General features: G+C 41.4%; 2 protein-coding genes across 4 annotated transcripts in view; one reads left to right on the top strand and one right to left on the bottom strand.

Moving 5' to 3' along the window:
• Nucleotides 1-916: 916 nt before the first annotated feature.
• Nucleotides 917-13,767, top strand: mybl1 (v-myb avian myeloblastosis viral oncogene homolog-like 1). Of its 3 annotated transcripts, none has more exons than XM_005912190.3 (16): nucleotides 917-1,337; nucleotides 3,633-3,732; nucleotides 3,938-4,009; nucleotides 4,132-4,224; nucleotides 4,932-5,152; nucleotides 5,240-5,432; nucleotides 6,135-6,209; nucleotides 6,503-6,613; nucleotides 7,379-7,618; nucleotides 7,729-8,103; nucleotides 8,196-8,335; nucleotides 8,406-8,520; nucleotides 8,604-8,720; nucleotides 8,810-8,914; nucleotides 9,064-9,258; nucleotides 9,363-13,767. In XM_005912190.3, the coding sequence occupies exons 1-16, from the start codon at nucleotides 1,315-1,317 to the stop codon at nucleotides 9,486-9,488; spliced, it is 2,301 nt and encodes a 766-aa protein (XP_005912252.1). In that variant the 5' UTR covers nucleotides 917-1,314; the 3' UTR covers nucleotides 9,489-13,767. The 3 variants fall into 3 exon arrangements, with proteins under 3 accessions (XP_005912252.1, XP_005912250.1, XP_005912253.1); XM_005912188.3 differs by having other exon boundaries at nucleotides 7,711-8,103; XM_005912191.3 differs by lacking the exon at nucleotides 6,503-6,613 and having other exon boundaries at nucleotides 7,711-8,103.
• Nucleotides 13,768-17,803: 4,036 nt separating this feature from the next.
• LOC102314291 (SH3 domain-containing kinase-binding protein 1) overlaps nucleotides 17,804-18,853 on the bottom strand; it is a 3,491-nt gene continuing 2,441 nt past the window's right edge. Inside the window, exon 5 of the mRNA XM_005912192.3 lies at nucleotides 17,804-18,700. Within this exon, the coding sequence (XP_005912254.1) occupies nucleotides 18,454-18,700 (247 nt within the window). The 3' untranslated portion in view covers nucleotides 17,804-18,453. The remainder of the gene's footprint in view (nucleotides 18,701-18,853) is intronic.

The following is an 18,853-nucleotide window of genomic DNA, read 5'->3' as shown; positions in this document are numbered from 1 at the left end:
AGGGACATGCGCAACGGGGGGGCGCCCCCCTGTGGCTGTATTTTTATTTTACAATATCAACAAACTGTCCGTGTTTCAGGCGCTCGATCCCTTAAGAAAAATGTGCCTGGTACCAAGCCAATTTCATTTGACCACATTCTCTTTCTAAAAGAGTATTTTACACTGTACTTAAGTAAAAAAAAACATTACATAAAAATGTCATACTTAATGAATAATAAAAACAGTATGTATGGGACTGCGGACGGGTAGTGACAGTAAATGTTGTAATATTTTCATATTGCACAAACACAGAAATGTCACTATTGTCATATCACTGAAATAAACCCCATATGAAGAGGTTAATTATATTTTATATGAGTGAAATCTGCAAGCAGTATGTCGATATCCTAAGTTTTGTCCACAAGATGCCAGCAAAACACCGTTTTTAGAGCTGCTCGTGGAAAGCCAATTTTTATGGTACTGTTTTGCTGCTCTCCTTATATAAGATGCAAATTATAATAATAAATATACCATAGTAATGCATCACATCAGCGCAAATGCAATCACCTGAAGGTATACGATGGCACAAAGGCGCAGATGATGCAGCCTTTTGCGCTTTTATTGTGCGATTTTTCGCGCTGTGTGCCTCAGAACCCTCTGAAAGTCCCCAAAGGGCCCCCAGAAAGTCCCGAAACCCACTTTGAGCCACTACAGTCATAATGAAAAGACCCATTTTGCTGAAAGAGGTGACAACACTGTTGTCTGCCATAACATTCGCCTCCTGAGATTCTCAACCAATGAAAGAACTGCTTGCAAATTCTTAACCAATCACTTGCGAGCGTGTCCTCGTTTTTGACCTATCAGTTTCGAGAACCGACTCCTCTCGTCACGGCCCCGTTTCTGACCAATCGGGGGCGAGGCCGCCTGTGCAGAGGGCTGGGCGCGAGAATCGGCGGGATGGACAAAAATCATAACGCCAAACAGAAGTACAGAAGAGAAAGATTATGATAGAAAGAGCCCGGACGGCAAGTAATAAAAGTAGCCCACCTTAAGTTTCATAGCGAGTTTTTATGTTACGAGTCCGCATTTGAAGACAGCCTTTATCTGAAGAGGACATAGCAACGCCTTTCTCTGGGAAGATGTGAATATGACTTGTACGGAGAAAGTATATGTTATAAACTGTGCTTTTAGTTAGCTCGCTGCTAGCCAGATCCCGAAGAAACCTGCAATGACTGTCAACGCTTTCTATGGATACACATCTATTACAGAGGGATTTTAGGGAGCTGCCAAGCACAGGTTCATCTACGAAGAATTTCAGTCCTCCTACCAGCTGTCATGGACAACGTGAAATCACGCAGGTGGGTGCCAGCAGTGTTTCATTATTCGGTTCCCGTGACACAATGCACCTGTGTACAGTTAATACGACGTGCCTCATAAAAACAGCTTATACTGCAAGTGCACCTGCACACTTGCACTGTAATAAGGTCTGCCTATGGGATTTATGAATAAGTAGTTAATGAATAACACCTATAGTTAATAACATACCCCGATGAAAAGTATAGACAGTGTAAAATCCACGTTTCAGATATAGCTTAAACAACCTGAAACGTGCATTAATTTGAATGGGTGGCAATGCTTCTGAAAGTTTCGCATTCAAAATAATGTTCTGTGAATGTGAAGCCAGTTTCACACAGCTGTTATGTAACAACATCATCCTTGAAAACGCATTACTAGACAATGACAAATCAGCCAGATTAATGCATCTTTACTGCTCAGATTCACTTTTTCTGAATATTTAAAATAAAAACAACCACCGACTAAAAAACTCCACATCAGATAGCATGTGTCCTCTAATTATACATTACAGATTTTTGCATTAAGTCTCTTGGGTTTCTGGCAATGGAAGAAAAAGCTTCTAGACTGTATAAGTATAACATGTGAAAAATGTGGGTTAATTAGTTAAAAAATTATTCATATCAATCAGTTTTGTTAATCAGACATTATAGCCATCGCTTAACCTAAAAGTACTACACATTTACTCAGTCCATCCCAGTAAGTATGAATATTTGAACAGTATGCCCCGTGCATCGTTTGGACTGCTACCTTTGGACTTTGGAAAATAGAAAACCTTAAAATTGTAACCTTGGTCTGTTAGCCTCTATAAAGGGCATTTTTCATTATGTTCTAAGATATGGATAAACTTCAACAGCAACATGATTGTTTGAACACTGGATGTAGATCAGTATACTATTTGGTGACGCTTGTTACATTTTATTTTAGAGAAAGTCCTCTATCCAATTAGAACAACTCAGAGTTATTATTTCATATTCATTGCTTATGACTGGTGATGTATTCCTAATGGATTAAACACTGAATATAAATATGGTGCTTCTTTTACTTGCCACCTAGAATTATAGTTTTATATTCTTCAGTTTCAAAGTGAATAAATGAGTAAATGCCAGGAGGTTATGCAAGTATACCCCCTTTTTTTTAAAACTTTTTTGAACTGGACCGTTAGGGCTTTGCCAGTCCCCTAACCACACCCCAGTACACCTCTTCCACCTCATCAAGACACACACACACACACACTTATAAAGCTCTGGTAGTGAAAGAGCCTGTTGATGCAGACCCCTCCTTTCCTCCAGTCACCTTAGGCCCCTCCTTCCTTTTCAGCAAACTTCTCTTGCCTCTTGTGAGGGAATCAGGCCATACCAAAATTCAATTGGTATACTAAAGTTTCCACTCTAAAGAAGACCTTTCATCCACATTTTCATACAAGACCTCAAGAGAGCACTCCCCAACCCCCTGTGTGTGCATGTGTGGTTGTAGAGGTCTCCTACAGGACAACAAGCCTGGCTGTTCAGGAATTTAATTTCTCCTCCATTTATTAAAGTCTGCTCCAGTACTGCAAAGACTTTAGTGCCCAGCAGCAGGTTTTTGCATGCAAAAAATTTGAAATGCAGTGTGCTGACATTTTATATTATCAGTAGTTCTATTTTGTGTTCTTTATTGTGCATAATTATAATTGACATGTTATTTCTGTCTTTACATCTTCAAGACCTGTGACCTAATGCAGTCACACTGAGATCCCCGCATCAACGAACTCATTGATTCATTTGTTTGGTTAGCTAAAATGTCCAGAGTCAGTGTTGTGCAATACATGAAGAACACGTTGCTTTCAGTTTTGATATGATGTGTCAAAGGCTTGTTTATTGCGCACTGATGCTTTTAGTTTTGCTTTTATTTGTCTTTTATTAATGTATTTGTTTATTTATTTTGCTATGACATCAAAAGAGTTGTGGTCAGCTTTTGGTACATGCTGCTGCTTTTCCTCAATCCTGCCCCTAAAAAGCTTGGCATAACTCACTGCTAAAGTCTAATTCTTTTAACAGGGATTTTATTTCTTTCAGATGAAGTTAAAGCAAAGAGTAGGCAAATCTACTTGGTCACAAGACCGTTTAATTACACTGAGCCTTCATCCTGTAGTAATAGTTAAGCTTCTTACACCATTCTCAAGTAATTTCTTTTTACAGCTTTGGTGTCCATGTATTGATGTCTAATATATTAGCTTACAGGCACTGACCTCATACCTCAGTCTTAGGCTCCATTTGTGGTCTAAATGTGCTCTTCTTTTACTGCCTTGTATATTTTAGCAATGATGAGGATGAAGAGCTGCAGTCCACAGATCCAGAGAGTAAAGAGAAGAGCAAAGATAAAAAGACACTGTGCAAAGTAAAGTGGTCACGAGATGAGGTAAGTTTATCAGAGATCTGACATCTGAACTGGGAATTTGTTGGAAAGATTTAACTTGAGGCATTGCATGTTATGTTCTGCTTTTATCTCCTCGCAAACATCTTTAAGGGTAACTGTATAACAGTGTTTATGTGAAAATGCTGAACAAGATGCCTTACACGCACTCTGTATCATTTGCTTTTTTTCCATCTCTCTTTTTCTTCAGGATGAAAAGCTGAAAAAGCTTGTTGAGCAGCACGGAACAGACTCCTGGAAATTAATAGCTACCCTTTTTCCAGTAAGCACATTTCAATTGTGTAATTTCATTAAACAAAAATGTTACTACTTTACACCATATTGCTTTATCTCTTTCAGTTACTACTGTAATGAGGTGTTGCTCTTTGTGTATCTTTATCACAGGGGAGGACAGATGGCCAGTGTCAGCACCGGTGGCAGAAGGTGCTCAATCCAGAGCTAGTGAAAGGACCATGGACAAAGGAGGAGGATCAAAAGGTAAGACGAGCTCTGAATCCCTATTTTGTGCAGAAACATTGGTGACAAAATGGGTAAATGATATGGCAGAGAGGGGAGAGAGCAGTTTAGACAGGTTGAAAACACACAATACAAAGACAAGTGCCACAATATGTAATGTACCCTTTAGCTTCAGAATAACCAGGCTGTGCACATGTGCATGCTTACTTCCCGCCAAGAAGGGTTTTTTTTCTCTTTTTTTTCTAAAGTAAATTCTCCACTACGTCATTCGTAATAAAACAGTCTCTTCAAGTAAGAGGTTTAGCAGCCAGCCGCTTTTTTAATTAGTTTTTTTTCCTACAAAGCAAAGCTTGAAGACCTTTTCCTGCTGTTAGACCAGCGATGCATTCCTTAAATGGATCACTGTTGTTCAAGAATGTCATGAATGGTGTGTCATTCCTCCGAAATGTTGGAATCATAACAAAAACACAGATCTTACAATTATAGCTTAGCCTGCCAAAAGTGACATCACAACATTTCTCAGCCTCCATGGAAAGAGCCAAACAAGCTCTGCTGTTGCTATAGTGAAGGTTTCTAAACAGCACTGCTTCTCTTAGAAATCTGAACTCTTTGAACAAGTTTATAGAGTGGCAGAATTAATTAGGGCCCTACCCCATTCATTCATAAATCCATGAATTTATTTACTTGTGCTTCTACTGAATATCCTCCACGTGGTGGTGTTTATGCAGGTTATTGACCTCGTACATAAATATGGTCCCAAGCGCTGGTCAGTGATTGCGAAGCACCTCCAGGGAAGAATCGGAAAGCAGTGCCGTGAACGCTGGCACAACCACCTCAACCCAGAAGTTAAGAAGTCTTCATGGACTCAGGAAGAGGATCGAATCATCTATGAAGCCCACAAACGCCTTGGCAACCGCTGGGCTGAGATCTCTAAGCTTCTTCCTGGACGGTAGTGTAGTGCGTCACACACTGTCTGTTTGTGCTTCCTGTCTAAGTAATGTAAGTGAGTCACACTAGCAATGCTATCCCCTAACAGAACGGACAACTCCATCAAGAACCACTGGAATTCCACCATGAAGAGAAAAGTGGAGCATGAGGGGTACCTGCAAGATGGCTGCAAGACTTCCTCTGCTAATGGGAAGAGACGCCACAACAGGCAGTGTCCTGCAACTCCAACAGAGCCCCAGCACTGTGACCGCAGCCCTGTGGCTATGACAGCATCAAACCAGGTCCATCCTCAGTCTTTGTTTCATTTGTCATCTTACTTAAAACATGCTTCACCTCAAATACAACATTTATAATCAGGGCCCATTTAACTGTAAAAAACTCATAGTACTGTATCACCCCAATCGATCTCTTCATTCTCAGACTGTGGGCTTGTGATATTTAAAAGTAGAATGAGAGGCAGAGCCTTCAGCTTTCAGGCCTCTTTCCTGTGGAACCAGCTCCCAGTTTGGATTCGGCAGACATCTCTACTTTTAAAATCAGGCTTAAAACTTTCCTTTTTGATAAAGCATATCGTTAGGTCTGGATCAGGTGACCCTGAATCCTCCTTTAGTTATGCTGAAAAAGACTTAGGCTGCTGCAGGCTTCCTATGATGCACTGTTTCTTCTTCACTCACCTTCCCCTTTATGTGTTTATACACCACTGCACTTCAACAGTGTGTCTTTTGTCCTGTTTCCTCCCCTCACCCTCAACCTGTCACGGCAGATGGCCGCCCCTCCCTGAGTCTGGATCTGCCAGATGTTCTTCCTGTTAAAAAGGAGCTTTTCCTTCCCACTGTTGCCAAGTGCTTGCTCATAAAGAGACATGTTATTGTTTGTGTTTTCTCTGTATTATTATGATCTTTACCTTACAATATAAAGCACAATGAGGTGACTGCTGTTGTGATTTGGCGCTATTTGAGCTAAGTGTAATGCTCTGTTTGCAGATGGGTGGTTTTCCATTTGAGCCTCATGGTGGGCACATGATGGACAGTCTTCCTGAAAATTCAAGCTTCATATCAGTGAGTCTTTTATGAGGTTTCTTTGCATGCTAGTGGGGAAAACGTCTCACTTCTTTATTTTCTGGTCTTTCTGTAGTTGTACTTGTGATTGCTAACTCTGGAGCTCAAATCAAAAACTTGAGCGTCCTGTTTTTTCTCCTAACACAAAATACAGCTGAAAGGGTGTGCGATGTCAGTGCTGTTGTTGCAGTGTTTTTATGTTTATGTCTTGTTTTCCTGATTTTCTTAACTCTCGTAACTCTTTCCTCTTTTCCTTTCGCCTCCTCTTCCTCCGTGATGTTTGTTTATTCCAGCCATCCTGCCTGGATGATCCTGACAGAGAGCAAAGAATTAAGGAGCTTGAACTGCTGCTTATGTCAGCAGAGAGTGAAGTCCACCAACAAGTGCAGTGCAGAGGTTCATGTGTAAGAACACACACTGAATGTGTGTTAGCATTCTTAGTCAGCATAGCCTGCGTGTGTTAATAGCTTACAGTACATACACTGTAAAAAGGCTCATATTTATATTAAATATGTCTTCGCGTCAAAGTGAAATAAACAGTGAGTTACATAATCTGAAAAAACAATATATTGATATCGAAAAGTTTATTTAAGTCCAAAATCCTGGCATTTGATTCTAACTGGCCTTCATTAATGAACTTTTTGCAGTGTATATATTCTAAAACAAGAATGAGGGCATGTATGCGTGTCTGTAGCCTGTTTGCTGTAGTGTTGCAATAGTAACTACTTTCCCCTTCTCGCCACTTACTCAGACTGGCCTGAAGCTGTGCTTGGTAGTCCCCCTAGCTCCCACCCCTCACCTTGCCCATTATTTTAGTTTTAAACTTGATCCCGCCCCCTCATCCCCTCCAGCCCTCACTCCCTGCCATCCTACCATACCCACACTTAGCCCGCAGTTTGGTTCTGACTAAAGCATTCTCAGTCTCTATTCTGTCTGCACTGACTGTTTTCATACTTCATTCACATTTATTCTTTCCAGTGAGCGACTTAATACTGTACAATTTTTTCCCACCGTTTCCTACACATAATTTCCAAACTCATGCAAATTAGCAGTAATTTTACACCACATCTGCCAAACCCATCAGATCAGACACCATCCTGCTGCACGAGCCAAAGATTTAACAGCAGTGTCTTTAACCCCCACCCGTCCCCTGCTGCCCTCTATCTCAGAGTTTGGAGCAGTACCCAGCATGGCCAGACAGTGTGTCAGATGACACGTTAACCACGAGTAGCAGTAGCCTGGAAGAACAAGCAGAGAGAAGACCCTGGAAGGGCCCTGAGATCCCGCAGGGAGCTCCAGCACCGCTTCCTGTCTCGCCCAGCAAGTTCCTGGCTGTAGAGGCCAGCACAGTGCTGTCCACCCTGCAGACCATACCAGAATTTGCAGAGACCATGGAGCTTATTGATTCAGTGAGTAACAAATGGAGATGAACACAGAACAAACATAACTCTGTGTAAATTTGTTGGCCAAATATTGTGAATGTATTAAAGATCTACTGTAGATGTGTTTTGCTCTGCAGGATCCTGTCGCATGGAACGAAGTGGCCAGTTTTGATTTGTCAGAGACGGCGACGCCATCCAGGCACAACCAGGCAGCCTATAGCACTATCTTGCAAGAGAGCACCATGTACAATTCAGTGAATTACCCAGTCAACGCTGCCACTACCGACTTAGGCCAAGACAGGAACTGTGCTCCATTTGGTGTGGGAGATCTTACATCCCTGACTCCCATTAACTCATCCAAACCCACCCAGGCTTCCACTGGGAGGAAGAGGAGAAGAGAGAGGGGGGAACCATCTCCTTTGTGTGACAAGACTTGCTCTTCCTTCTTGGAAAATATTTCAAATTCTCCCAAGAAAACACCTATAAAGACACTGCCATTTACCCCGTCACGAGTAATTATCTTAATAATTTACTTCAGAGAACATCTTCCCATTACAGCTGATGCAGTGATTTGACTAATATGCCATGTCTTCATTCTCCTCAGTTCTGCAACATATCAGTGCCAGAGCATCTCAATTTGGAAAACCCCGCCCTCACCTCAACTCCTGTGTGCGGTCAGAGGTGTCTGCTCAACACACCCCTTCAAAAAGATACCACACCTAAACACCAGAAAGAGAATGATGGGTAAATGAATCGGCTGTAAGCACTATATAAGAAGATCTGAACTAGTGTAATCACAATTACAAATCTGTAGTTCCAGGACTCCTAAATTCTGCAAAACAGTCATGACTCCAACTCCGAGGACACCCACTCCTTTCAAAAATGCTTTGGCTGCCCAGGAGAAAATGCACGGGCCACTAAAGAGAGAGGTAAATTTGCCAAATTCTGGTGCAAGCAGGTGAACATATTGCTGCCTTTTTTGTGGTTATACCCATCCATTTTTGATTTGCAGCCACAGCCTTTGGCCTTTCTCGAAGAAGACATTCGAGAAGTTCTAAAGCAAGAGACGGGAACAGACATCTTCAACAGAGCAGACTTACAGCCAGATTACAGAGTGTGGAAACATAACGTAAGTCACGAAATACAACCTTTATGACCTCAACACCTCATCAAAAAACTAAGAAATAATTTTATTTCATTTTGATGCTTCAAAATTAGATGGATGGCCCAGCTAGAAAAGTGCGCAAGTCTCTTGTCCTGGACCCTTGGGGCAAAGAAAGCATTAATACTCAACTTTTCCAAGACCAGCTCGACGATGCACAGGTAAGCCTCTCTGACCACACTTCAAATCAGCTTCAGGTCCTGGAGCCCTTTCCAAGTAAAAGTATTTTTATAAATACCATGTAATTACGATTACTCTTAATCTACTGCTTTCTTAAAACCCGCACCATTCAAAGAATGCCATGTTGCAGGTGTCAGATGAAGGTCTACTGACAAGCTCTTCATTGGTTTCTCCGATCTCCGAGAGAGATGAGTGTGGCCATTCTGTGACTTCCGGGAAAGATGAGCTCTCATTAGGAGTCGCCGTTCATACTCAACACTTTACTAGCCCTCGGACGAAGAAGCTTCCGACTTCTAACAAAGCAACAAAACACAACACTGCACAGGTATGACGAAACAAAACAACTGTCATTAATGTCAATGTGTAGTTAATGCTGTGAAAAGGGTAGAAACAGACAATCACAGTAACCACTGATCACCTTCTGTGCAGGTGAGTGAGTGGGAAGCAGTGGTTTATGGAAAGACGCAGGACCAACTGATCATGACAGAACAGGCTCGTCAGTACCTGAATCCCTACCCACCGTCCACCTCTGTCTCAAGGGCGCTTGTGCTTTAAAGCCGTCCCCTCGACTACGCAGGCAGCACTACATCTGTCCGACAACTAAAACCTCCACTGAATCTTGTAAGAGACAATCCAGTGAAGACAAATTGTTTTATTTTTCTTCTGAAGCAGAAGTGCACTGCCAGTGACGTCCATACAGAGGTTTTGTTCTCAACGCATTTTGAGGTAACTGCCCAAAGTGTTCTCTGTTTGCCAGCAGTCATGAGCAGTTTTGTACACATACAAAAAGGCTTTTTCTTTTAATCAACCTGCACATAGAGTAGGCTGCAGAAATAGTGAGTATCACCAGCAGCGGCTGCTTCTGAGTTGTATATTATTAATATATTGTTTAAAGACATGAAAGACATTATAAGATGTAGCGCTACTCATTGTTTATCTCCTCCTGCATGTTTTTACTAAACTGCCCCACTGCTGTTAGCAGATAAAAAAAACACGTATGTGCAGCATTTGTAGCTTTTTACCGACACCCGTGTACAATGAAATCACGCCATGGGTTGTAAACTGACGCAGTACAGACTTCATTCACTGGCCACTTTATTGGGTATATCTGCTCGACCGCTCATTAACGCAAGGCATATCATATGGTCAAGATGATCATATGATGTGAAGTTTACACCGAGCGTGAGAGTGAGGAAGAAAGGTGATTTAAGTGACTGAACACAGCATGGTTGTTGGTGCTCAGAAATTGCTGATCTGCTGGGATTTTCCATCACTACCTTCTCTAGGTTTTACAGATACAAAATTCAAAATGGGTAAAAATGGCCAGACTGAAGGCAAAAGTAACTCAAATTACCAAAATATGCAGAAGAGCACCTCTGATGTAGCTGAGGGGCTACAGCAGCAGAAGACCATACCAGATGCCACTCCTGTCAGCTAATAACAGGAAACTGAGGCTTTAATTCACACAGGCTCCCTGAAACTGTACAAAAAAGATTGGAAAAATCTTGCCTGGTCTGACGAGTCTCAATATTCAGATGGTAGGGTCAGAATTTGGAGTAAACGACATGAAATCATGCATCCATCCTGCCTTCCTGTACTCAAATGGGATCCACAGACAACAGACCCCGTCAGATCTAGTCACCTTTGGGATGTAGCTGAAAATCTGCAGCAACTATGTGATGCTATCATGTCAATAAGGATCAAAATCTCTCAGGAAAGTTTCCAGCACCTCGTTGAATCTGCGCCATGAAGAATTAAGACAGTTCTGAAGCCAAAAGAGGGTCTAATCCCATATTAGGAAGGTGTACCTAACAAAGTGGCTGGTGAGTGTGTAATGTTACTATTGATTTTTAAATGAGAAAAAAAATGCACTTACATGTTTTTTGTGACAGTAGTGTTATGTTAAGGAGGAATGCCAATCGGACTCCATGTGAAGTTTTTAGGATGGAAATAGGAAGCTGTCAGTATTGCACTATTGAGTTGACTTTGCTGCTGAGAAAGGAGCAGTATTTTCGAGGGCAAACTGGATAGCACTTGTGATGGTATTTTTTTATTATTATTTTATTCCTTTTATAACACAGCGTTTCCTTTCCAAGGCCATAGAGTCGGTGGAGACATCGGTTGAATGTATTTCATTGCAATGTACATGTGAAAGAACCTCAAAAATGGAAGGGTACCTTAATGTTTATTTTTGTTTGTTTTATTTATTATCTGACAGCTCTAAGGCTTAGATATTAATATAAATCGGACACCGTGAGTTTCGAAGAAGTTTAATCTTGCTGCCAAAACAGCCTAAAAACTCTCACTTGCTCTAAAGCAGTTCTCTATTAGGGAATGAATGGCCGCCATTGTTTTGGTCAGACGTTCGTATCATTAGTGCTCAGCAACAAGCATTTTGTTGGAGAAGGATTTAGGTTTTATGTGAGGGCTGTAGGTTTTATTTATTTAATGTCTACTAATTTATTTATTTCTAAAAGAAAACATTTAAGAGAAATTATTGAGAAATTATATTGTCTTTTTTTCTTTCAAAATTAGGATTGGGCAACCATTCAGTTTTTTATTTCTCCAAGTTAGAAGAACAAGCACTGCAACTGATTTAATGTTAATTTCTTCTCCTGATTAGGCGAGAGCTAGCAAATAACCTTTGCATAGTTGTACGTGTGATTTTGTAAAATATAGATAGGATGTATGTAGGTAGCGGGACTCCATTTCTGACCTCTAATCATAGACTAATTGCACTTTTTTTCCTCTTTGTTTAAATGTAAATGTTCATTCTCATAATGTAGTTCCAGTTCTTACCTTTTTTCGTGTGTGTATGTGTTAGATGGGTGTTTCCTTATGTTTGCTCATGTTTGCTCATTCATGTTTGAATGCTGATGTTAAGATCATGCTGCTTTATTTACACATGTTCTTTTCTCCTGTTTTGCTGCAAAAGGTGTATTTAAAATGCACTACGTAAAAACCTTGTATTTTTAGACAGATGGCTTTGAGCTAAAACACAAAATACATATTGGTCAATACATATGTTATTACAATTCTGTCTCCTAAAATGCTGGGCTGCTGTGCAGAATGCAATATGTTGCTAAAACCCTATATTTAATTGGAAATAGTGCAAAGATGTCATTGGATGTTATGTTTTGATACTGATGCCAGTAATATGTTTCAAATAAGGTGAAAACAAGGGCTTGTTTACCACTGACTAGTGCTTTTTTAACACTATGAGGAAGGCAGCTGCACTAGTCTGAAAGCAAAATGTTTTCCCATTTTTAGATGTTAGTGGTCACCAGCTCCTAGTCTTCTTTGTCATATTTTTAATTTCTTTAGGACATGTCCGAACGCTGGGCAGGACAGTTTAGCACCTGCTTTCTTCACCTCTTTCTTTGGAGCAATATCACCGAGCATTAAAGCGCATATTAGCCGTGCAGTGTGCACAATGCAACCGATTATCATCTGGCTTTTTGAGCTGGACACTCATAACAACTTGATTGATCCGTCTCCCTTTTTTAGCCCGGACAACACATTGTCCACGATGTCAGAGAAGAATTACAGATTGTGATTGGTCAGACCACAGGACAGTTTTTCCCTTCATCCAAGTCCGTTTTAAATGAGCTTGGCCCAGGCAGCTGTATTTCTGGATATTGTTAGATTAATATTTTTTCTATTCTTACTTTAAAGGCCATTTTTAATTACATACACTGTGGGCAACTGCAAGAAGCCGTTCACTGAAAATGGTTGTCAGATGTTTCATTTTAGTTTCAGTGTCAGCTTCACTGATGTCCTCTGGAGACATCACATTTATTACTGAACTATTAGCCCACACAGTCTCACTAAGTGAAGGATGCCTCCCTAATTTGCCTTGGTCACTATACTCACTACAATGAACCTAAATAGGTTCTTTCTAATGTAGTATTAGTATTTAAGCTGGTTTGAAACACCTTGTTGGCATCAAGTTCAAAATAAGCGCAAATCTTTCTATTTAAATTTTTATGTCTTGTTATCTTTGTGACATTTTAAACTAAATATAGGGCTTAAAATGTTTGCAAATGATTGCATTCTGTTTTTATTAACATCTGTACAAGATCCAGATGTGATCTCTGCTGCAGCCATTGTCTCCTTGTATCCTGCTGAACTACCCTTGAGTGAGATGTCACATGTTTCTCTGCTCACTCATTTCACCTTATGGACAAGAACAAATGCACTCTCGAACCATCCTTTAAAAAAAGCTCCATAATCTGGTGAAGTAACACTATAGCTACATGTATTTTTTTTTTCTTGTATCATCTGCTTTAGTGGATCCAGTAATGGCTATAATCTGGATTATCCTGCATTAAGTATTTGAGTGAGAATAAGAAGGGAATCTTGTCAGGGAAATCAGGTGGAAAGATCAGAAGAATATGGTACACAACGCTAAAAAACAGGCTAAACAACTTTGTAAGATGTTTACTGTATATTTGGATCTGGTGGCTGAGATCTGTCTAATCTGTATATATTTGTGTCGTATGTTCTGTGTGTTGGTTTGTACATTCCATTTGTTAAAACCAAGATAATCTGTGTGTTAATGACATTGTAACATCATAGGTTGCAAGGGCATTAAGTACATATAAGTACAGGATAGTAGCAGCTGCCATATACTATTGTAGTTATGCATGAGCAGTACACAAGATGCTGGACTTTGCTTTCATTTACAGGAGAATCACACATGTAACACTTGAGTTATACTATATAGCATTTTCAGTTGAAACCATAATCGAGGTACCATAGAAATCCTGCCAACTGTCTTTGTAACCATGTACTTAATTTGGCTAAATAAATGCATTTGTTGGATAATTTTAAAGGTATTCTGACTTTCTTGTGTTTGCATTTTCACTTGCCATCAACTGCCAAAATGCCTTTGTGCAAATTAGTATACGTTACATGCTGTTTTCTGCATAATAAAGATTTCTGATGATCGCTTAGTTTTTCTGACACGCTCACAGCGGGCATGGCGACACTCTGACGTCTTGCCAAAAACTAACGCCACTGAAAGCTTTTTCTTTGTCTTTTTAAATGGTGAAAGTGGAAATTGAAATATTCCACCTTTAATCATGCACTCTTAATTTTTCCTCACATGCAGCGTGGACATCTAAGCAGGTGAAGGCTGGGTGTGACAACTCATGGAGTGGTTTGAAGATGACCTCTCTGTCATGTGTGTATGTATACGTTGGGATGCTGTCAACTTGGCCTGGGGTCCAGGGACACGAGCCCCCTCCACCAGAACAAGAGGCCTCTCCACAGGGTCAGCTGCTGGCCCTAAAGGGGCCCACTCACCCATGACTTAATGCCCCTGAGCTCCTTTGTCCTTTGGGCTGTTGGTTTTACAGGCCCATTCACTCAATTGCCCCCCAAATGGAGGGAGAATGTGACGACTTGCCTTATGCTGAAGGAGCGGCAGTGCGCATGCATGCAAACAATGTACACATAAACACACGAGCGCCACATGCACGCCATGTCCACTTAATCAATCTGTCCTCCTTTGCTTTCATTCTGGTACAAGAGGGCCTTTTGTTATTGCGTGACCTGCACTATGAGCCGAAAGATGTCGGGGACCCTTTGCTTCTTAATTGGTTATTGGCAGCAGCCCTTCCACTTTGTACCTCCTGCATGTATTTAGTTGAAACAATGACTTACTGAAACACTATATAGACCTAAAATAAACATATAATTGCTGTTTTTGGATGAATTACATTTAACCTAGATATACAGATTCTCTTCACATGCTGTAGTTTCCACTGATTTAATTATAATGTCCAGTGCACGTTTGCCCCCCTTCTGTATCTCTTATCATTCAGTCAGCTTGACTAGATAAGGTATGTGAGTGTGTCCATTTTTGGGTCTACCCTGTGCACCAAAGACATGAAACAGAGCCTACAGGCATCTGACCAAATCTCCTCGGCCTTCTTTCTTTAAGCACACACCCATAAGCGAGTGCACAAACTCTCTCACACACACTGTTTGCCTTTGTGTATGCTAGACAGCAGATGGCAGCCCATTATAGGGCTGACAGAGCAGTCATCTGGCAGGCACCCCGGTTACCCCCTCCTTCCACCTCTCCTCCCCCACCACCCAAAAGACACCCAGCACAACACAACAGGGATAGGAGCCTTTTAGGCGGGAGACTGTATCTGTGTGTGTGTGTGTGTGTGTGTGTGTGTGTGTGTGTGTGTGTGTGTGTGTTAAAATTGGACACTGGCCTTTCCGCTCTATATAGGTCACTGTTTCCACTGTTGTGTGTGTCAGCGCCATGTGAGGTAAGTCAGGCTCACATTTGACTGGGGATTTGCCAGGCTATGACTTACTTTGAATGGAAAGTTTATCTCTACAGTATGGAGGACTGATGCTGCTAAATAAAAAATTTAATGGAAAAATACATGTATGTATTAATTATGTAAAGAATAAAAAAAATGATAATAATGTTTCATTCAGCTTCTTTATTAATTTACCTTTGTAGTATTATCTCACACATCTTTATTTCCTTTATTTAATTTTTCATCTTTCACCTTCTGACACTTTTAATGACAGTCAGTAATACAGAACACAGAAAGAATTCAGTTCTTTCTGTGAAAGATCGGGTCCTCTACCTGAGGCCTGGCAGCTTGAGGATCCTTCCTTGGACTGTTGTGGACAGAGATCTCAGATGTTGTTCCTGGGATCTGCTGGTACCACTTGCCCAGCTTAGGGGTCACTGCACTGAGTGCTCCGATTACCATGGGGACCACCGTTGCTTTCACCCTCCACAACTTTGCAAGCTCTTCTCTCATCCCTTGGTTTTTCTCAAGCTTGTCATGTTCCTTCTTCCTGATGTTGATATCACTTAGTATAGCTACAGCTATCACTACATTATCTTCCTCTGCTTTTCTACCACTACTATGTCCAGTTGGTTAGCCATCGCCAGTTTGTCTGCCTTGATATGGAGGTCGCACAGAACCTTAGCTCATTCATTACCAAACACCCTAGGGCAGGGGTGTCAAACTCAAATACACAGTGGGCCAAAATTCAAAACTGGAACAAAGTCGTGGGCTAACATTAATATTTATAGAAATATATTTATTCCTCCAGATATAAGAATGAATCTTTTCTTATGGACTCAAACACGTTTTGCTGAAAAACTGAATATGGAACAAGCAAAGCTTAATACTAAACAATATATATATTAGCTGTATAATACCAGCAGGCCAGCTCTAATAGTAATTTGGTATGGCTTCGCGGGCCAAATGTAATTAGGCTGCGGGCCAAATTTGGCCCGCGGGCCAGAGTTTGACACCTATGCCCTAGGGGGTGTGTCTCATTTTAACCTTGTGACTTCCAGACCACTTGTACTTGTAGCTTGTAGCTGTAGCTGTCCTCTGGTATTACAGCCCCCTCAGCTCTGACTAGCTTCCCTCTCTTTGTCATCATCCTATTACACTTCTCCAGTCTGAACAACATTCCAATGTCGTCGCTGTATATCCTGGTGGTATGGATCAGTGCATTGATGTCTCATTCACTCTTGGCATACAGCTTGATATCACACATGTAGAGGAGGTGGCTGATGATCGCTCCATTCTGTTTTCAATAATCTCACTGAGGGGGTTCAGGCCTATGCAGAACAGCAGAGGGGACAGACCATCTCCTTGGCAGATCCTACACTTGATGGTGACTTATGCTATTGGCTTGAAGCTGGCCTCTGGAGTTGTTCGCTACATCCCCACTGAATTCCTGAGGATGGCTCTTAGGATCCTGTTGATCTTGTACAGTTCTAGGCATCCAGGATCCATGTGTGGGGCACTGGGCATAGGGTTTCTTACAGTCAGTCCAGGCAGTGCACAGGTTGGTGAGCTTGGTCTTGCAGTTTCAGGCCACTGTTCTGTCTACCACTGCTTGGTGTTTTGCTCCTCTGGCATTCCTGCCTATTCCTTTTGGTGCCCCGCTCATGTATTGAGCCATGTATGCAATAAGACACTTAAGCTCAATTATATTAATTTAAAAAAATTGTAAAAAAATCTTTTTGCCATATTTTACAATTAATGTAAAAATTAAAAATGACAAAAATGTTTTCAATTCTTTTTGGTGCATTTGTAGACATATTTATTTATTTCATTTATTTCATTTAAAATATTAAAGTTTTTTATTGTTTATTTTGGATTTTGACAGTTTTGATCCTCCATACTTTATACTCGATATCCAGCTACACTTACAATAACTTTGTATATATGTGCATATACTCAGTTCTTGTGTCAAACTCCAGAAGTAATCACAAAGTTATTCACAAGAATTCTTTGACCCTATATAAAAGTGAGTCATAGGCTCGAGGTAAACTCTAACAGTAAACGCTACAATATTCTCCTTGTGAATGAGAGTTTGCTACAGGACGAGTGGAGCTGTCTGTCTTTGTAACATTTACACTCTTCACTGTGCAGGACATGTCTTCCAAACACTGGCCCCAGAGTGACTGCCTCCTGCAGCCTTTATAACAAAGGATTATACAACAGTGAATATCAAACAGCAAGTGGAGGAGGGGTGTATTTCCCTGTGGAGGTCAAGGCCAAAGTTAGGATTTTATGTCCTCTGCAGAAGGTAATCTACAGCCCACCCTATAGAGATCCCACCACAAGGACAAGGCTGGGAGGCACCACTGAAAAAGAAAGACTACATGCAACTTCTGAGAGCTGCTTTGGAGTTGCTGGGGCAACTGGCACAATCCCTGGTCTTTTGGCAAAGCTTTCAGCAGGCCTCAATCACACTTCCTATTAGAAAGAAGGGAGGCCCAGTGTGTTCAAAGGAAAATGAACAGGAGCCTAAGCACTGAGTCGTACACCAAGGCATGTTTGGACTGAAATGAAATCATCATACAGTCACGGAGGGTTTGCTGGTTTTATCATTATCACAGTAACATATTACAGCATATTAAATAGACATAGACACACATTAACAAATCACAGGAAAAAAATTAGGACCATAACAAAACCAACAGCAGAAATAACATTCAATAAAGGCAGCGTTATAGAAAAGGCTAAATTTAATAATCATGAAGCATCACTTCCTGCTTCACTGACTGCATCTAACTGCTACGTTGTTTGAGCTTTGATTGCAGCGACTAATGTTGTACAGTTTTCAGAATATAAGCCTGACTTTAGATTAGCTGAAGCACTGGGCAGAAAAGAGCAACACCTTCAAACTTTCCAGCATGTTGCACTTGAGACAACACCCCCATCAGTGATGTCACGGCATGCTTTGCCCATCAGATAAAGTGGGTAACACACACACAAACACACACACACACATACACTACTGTGACATCACTAATCAGGGTGTTTACATTCAGCCTTCAACCTCCTGCTTGCATCTAGAAAATCCTGATAAAGCACAAGTACAAGCCCACATCAGGAAATTCAAAACTCATCTGCACATTTCAGAAGCTCCTCTACCCCCTCATCCTCCACCCCGAGTGCAACCTCACCAAAGTGATCTCAGCTCAGCCACCCAGGACAAAGAAAAGGGTTTCTTAGTCGCCCTCGAAGGCCCCATTGGTGGCTCCCTGGCATTCAATCTTTTTCCGGCACTTGGACAAGATCCTGTGGAGCAAGTTTGGAGATCTCTGTGCCTGGGGCTGAGAGGCCACGGGCTGAGGCAAAGGGATCTGGGAGCTCCGAACCAGGAAAGGGCCTTCACGCTCACCCTGGCCCTTCTCCAGCCCCACTCCTCCTCCACCTCCTCTGCTCCCCCTCTTGAATGCCTGCAGAATGTGTCCACTGGGGGACAAAGAGGAAATAACAAACACAAAGACCCTGTTTATTCCTTATGACCCAAATTCCACTGTGAGCAGACAAGACGTGAAGAGGCCTGTGGGCTTATGTACAGTGTGTGTGTGTGTGTGTGTGTGTGTGTGTGTGTGTGTGTGTGTG

Source organism: Haplochromis burtoni, unplaced genomic scaffold (genome assembly GCF_018398535.1).
Source record: "Haplochromis burtoni strain Fernald_Lab_line unplaced genomic scaffold, NCSU_Asbu1 Contig_1, whole genome shotgun sequence".
Lineage (NCBI taxonomy): Eukaryota > Metazoa > Chordata > Actinopteri > Cichliformes > Cichlidae > Haplochromis > Haplochromis burtoni.
The sequence above is the reverse complement of the archived record's forward strand: the minus strand, read 5'-3'. Positions and strand labels throughout refer to the sequence as shown.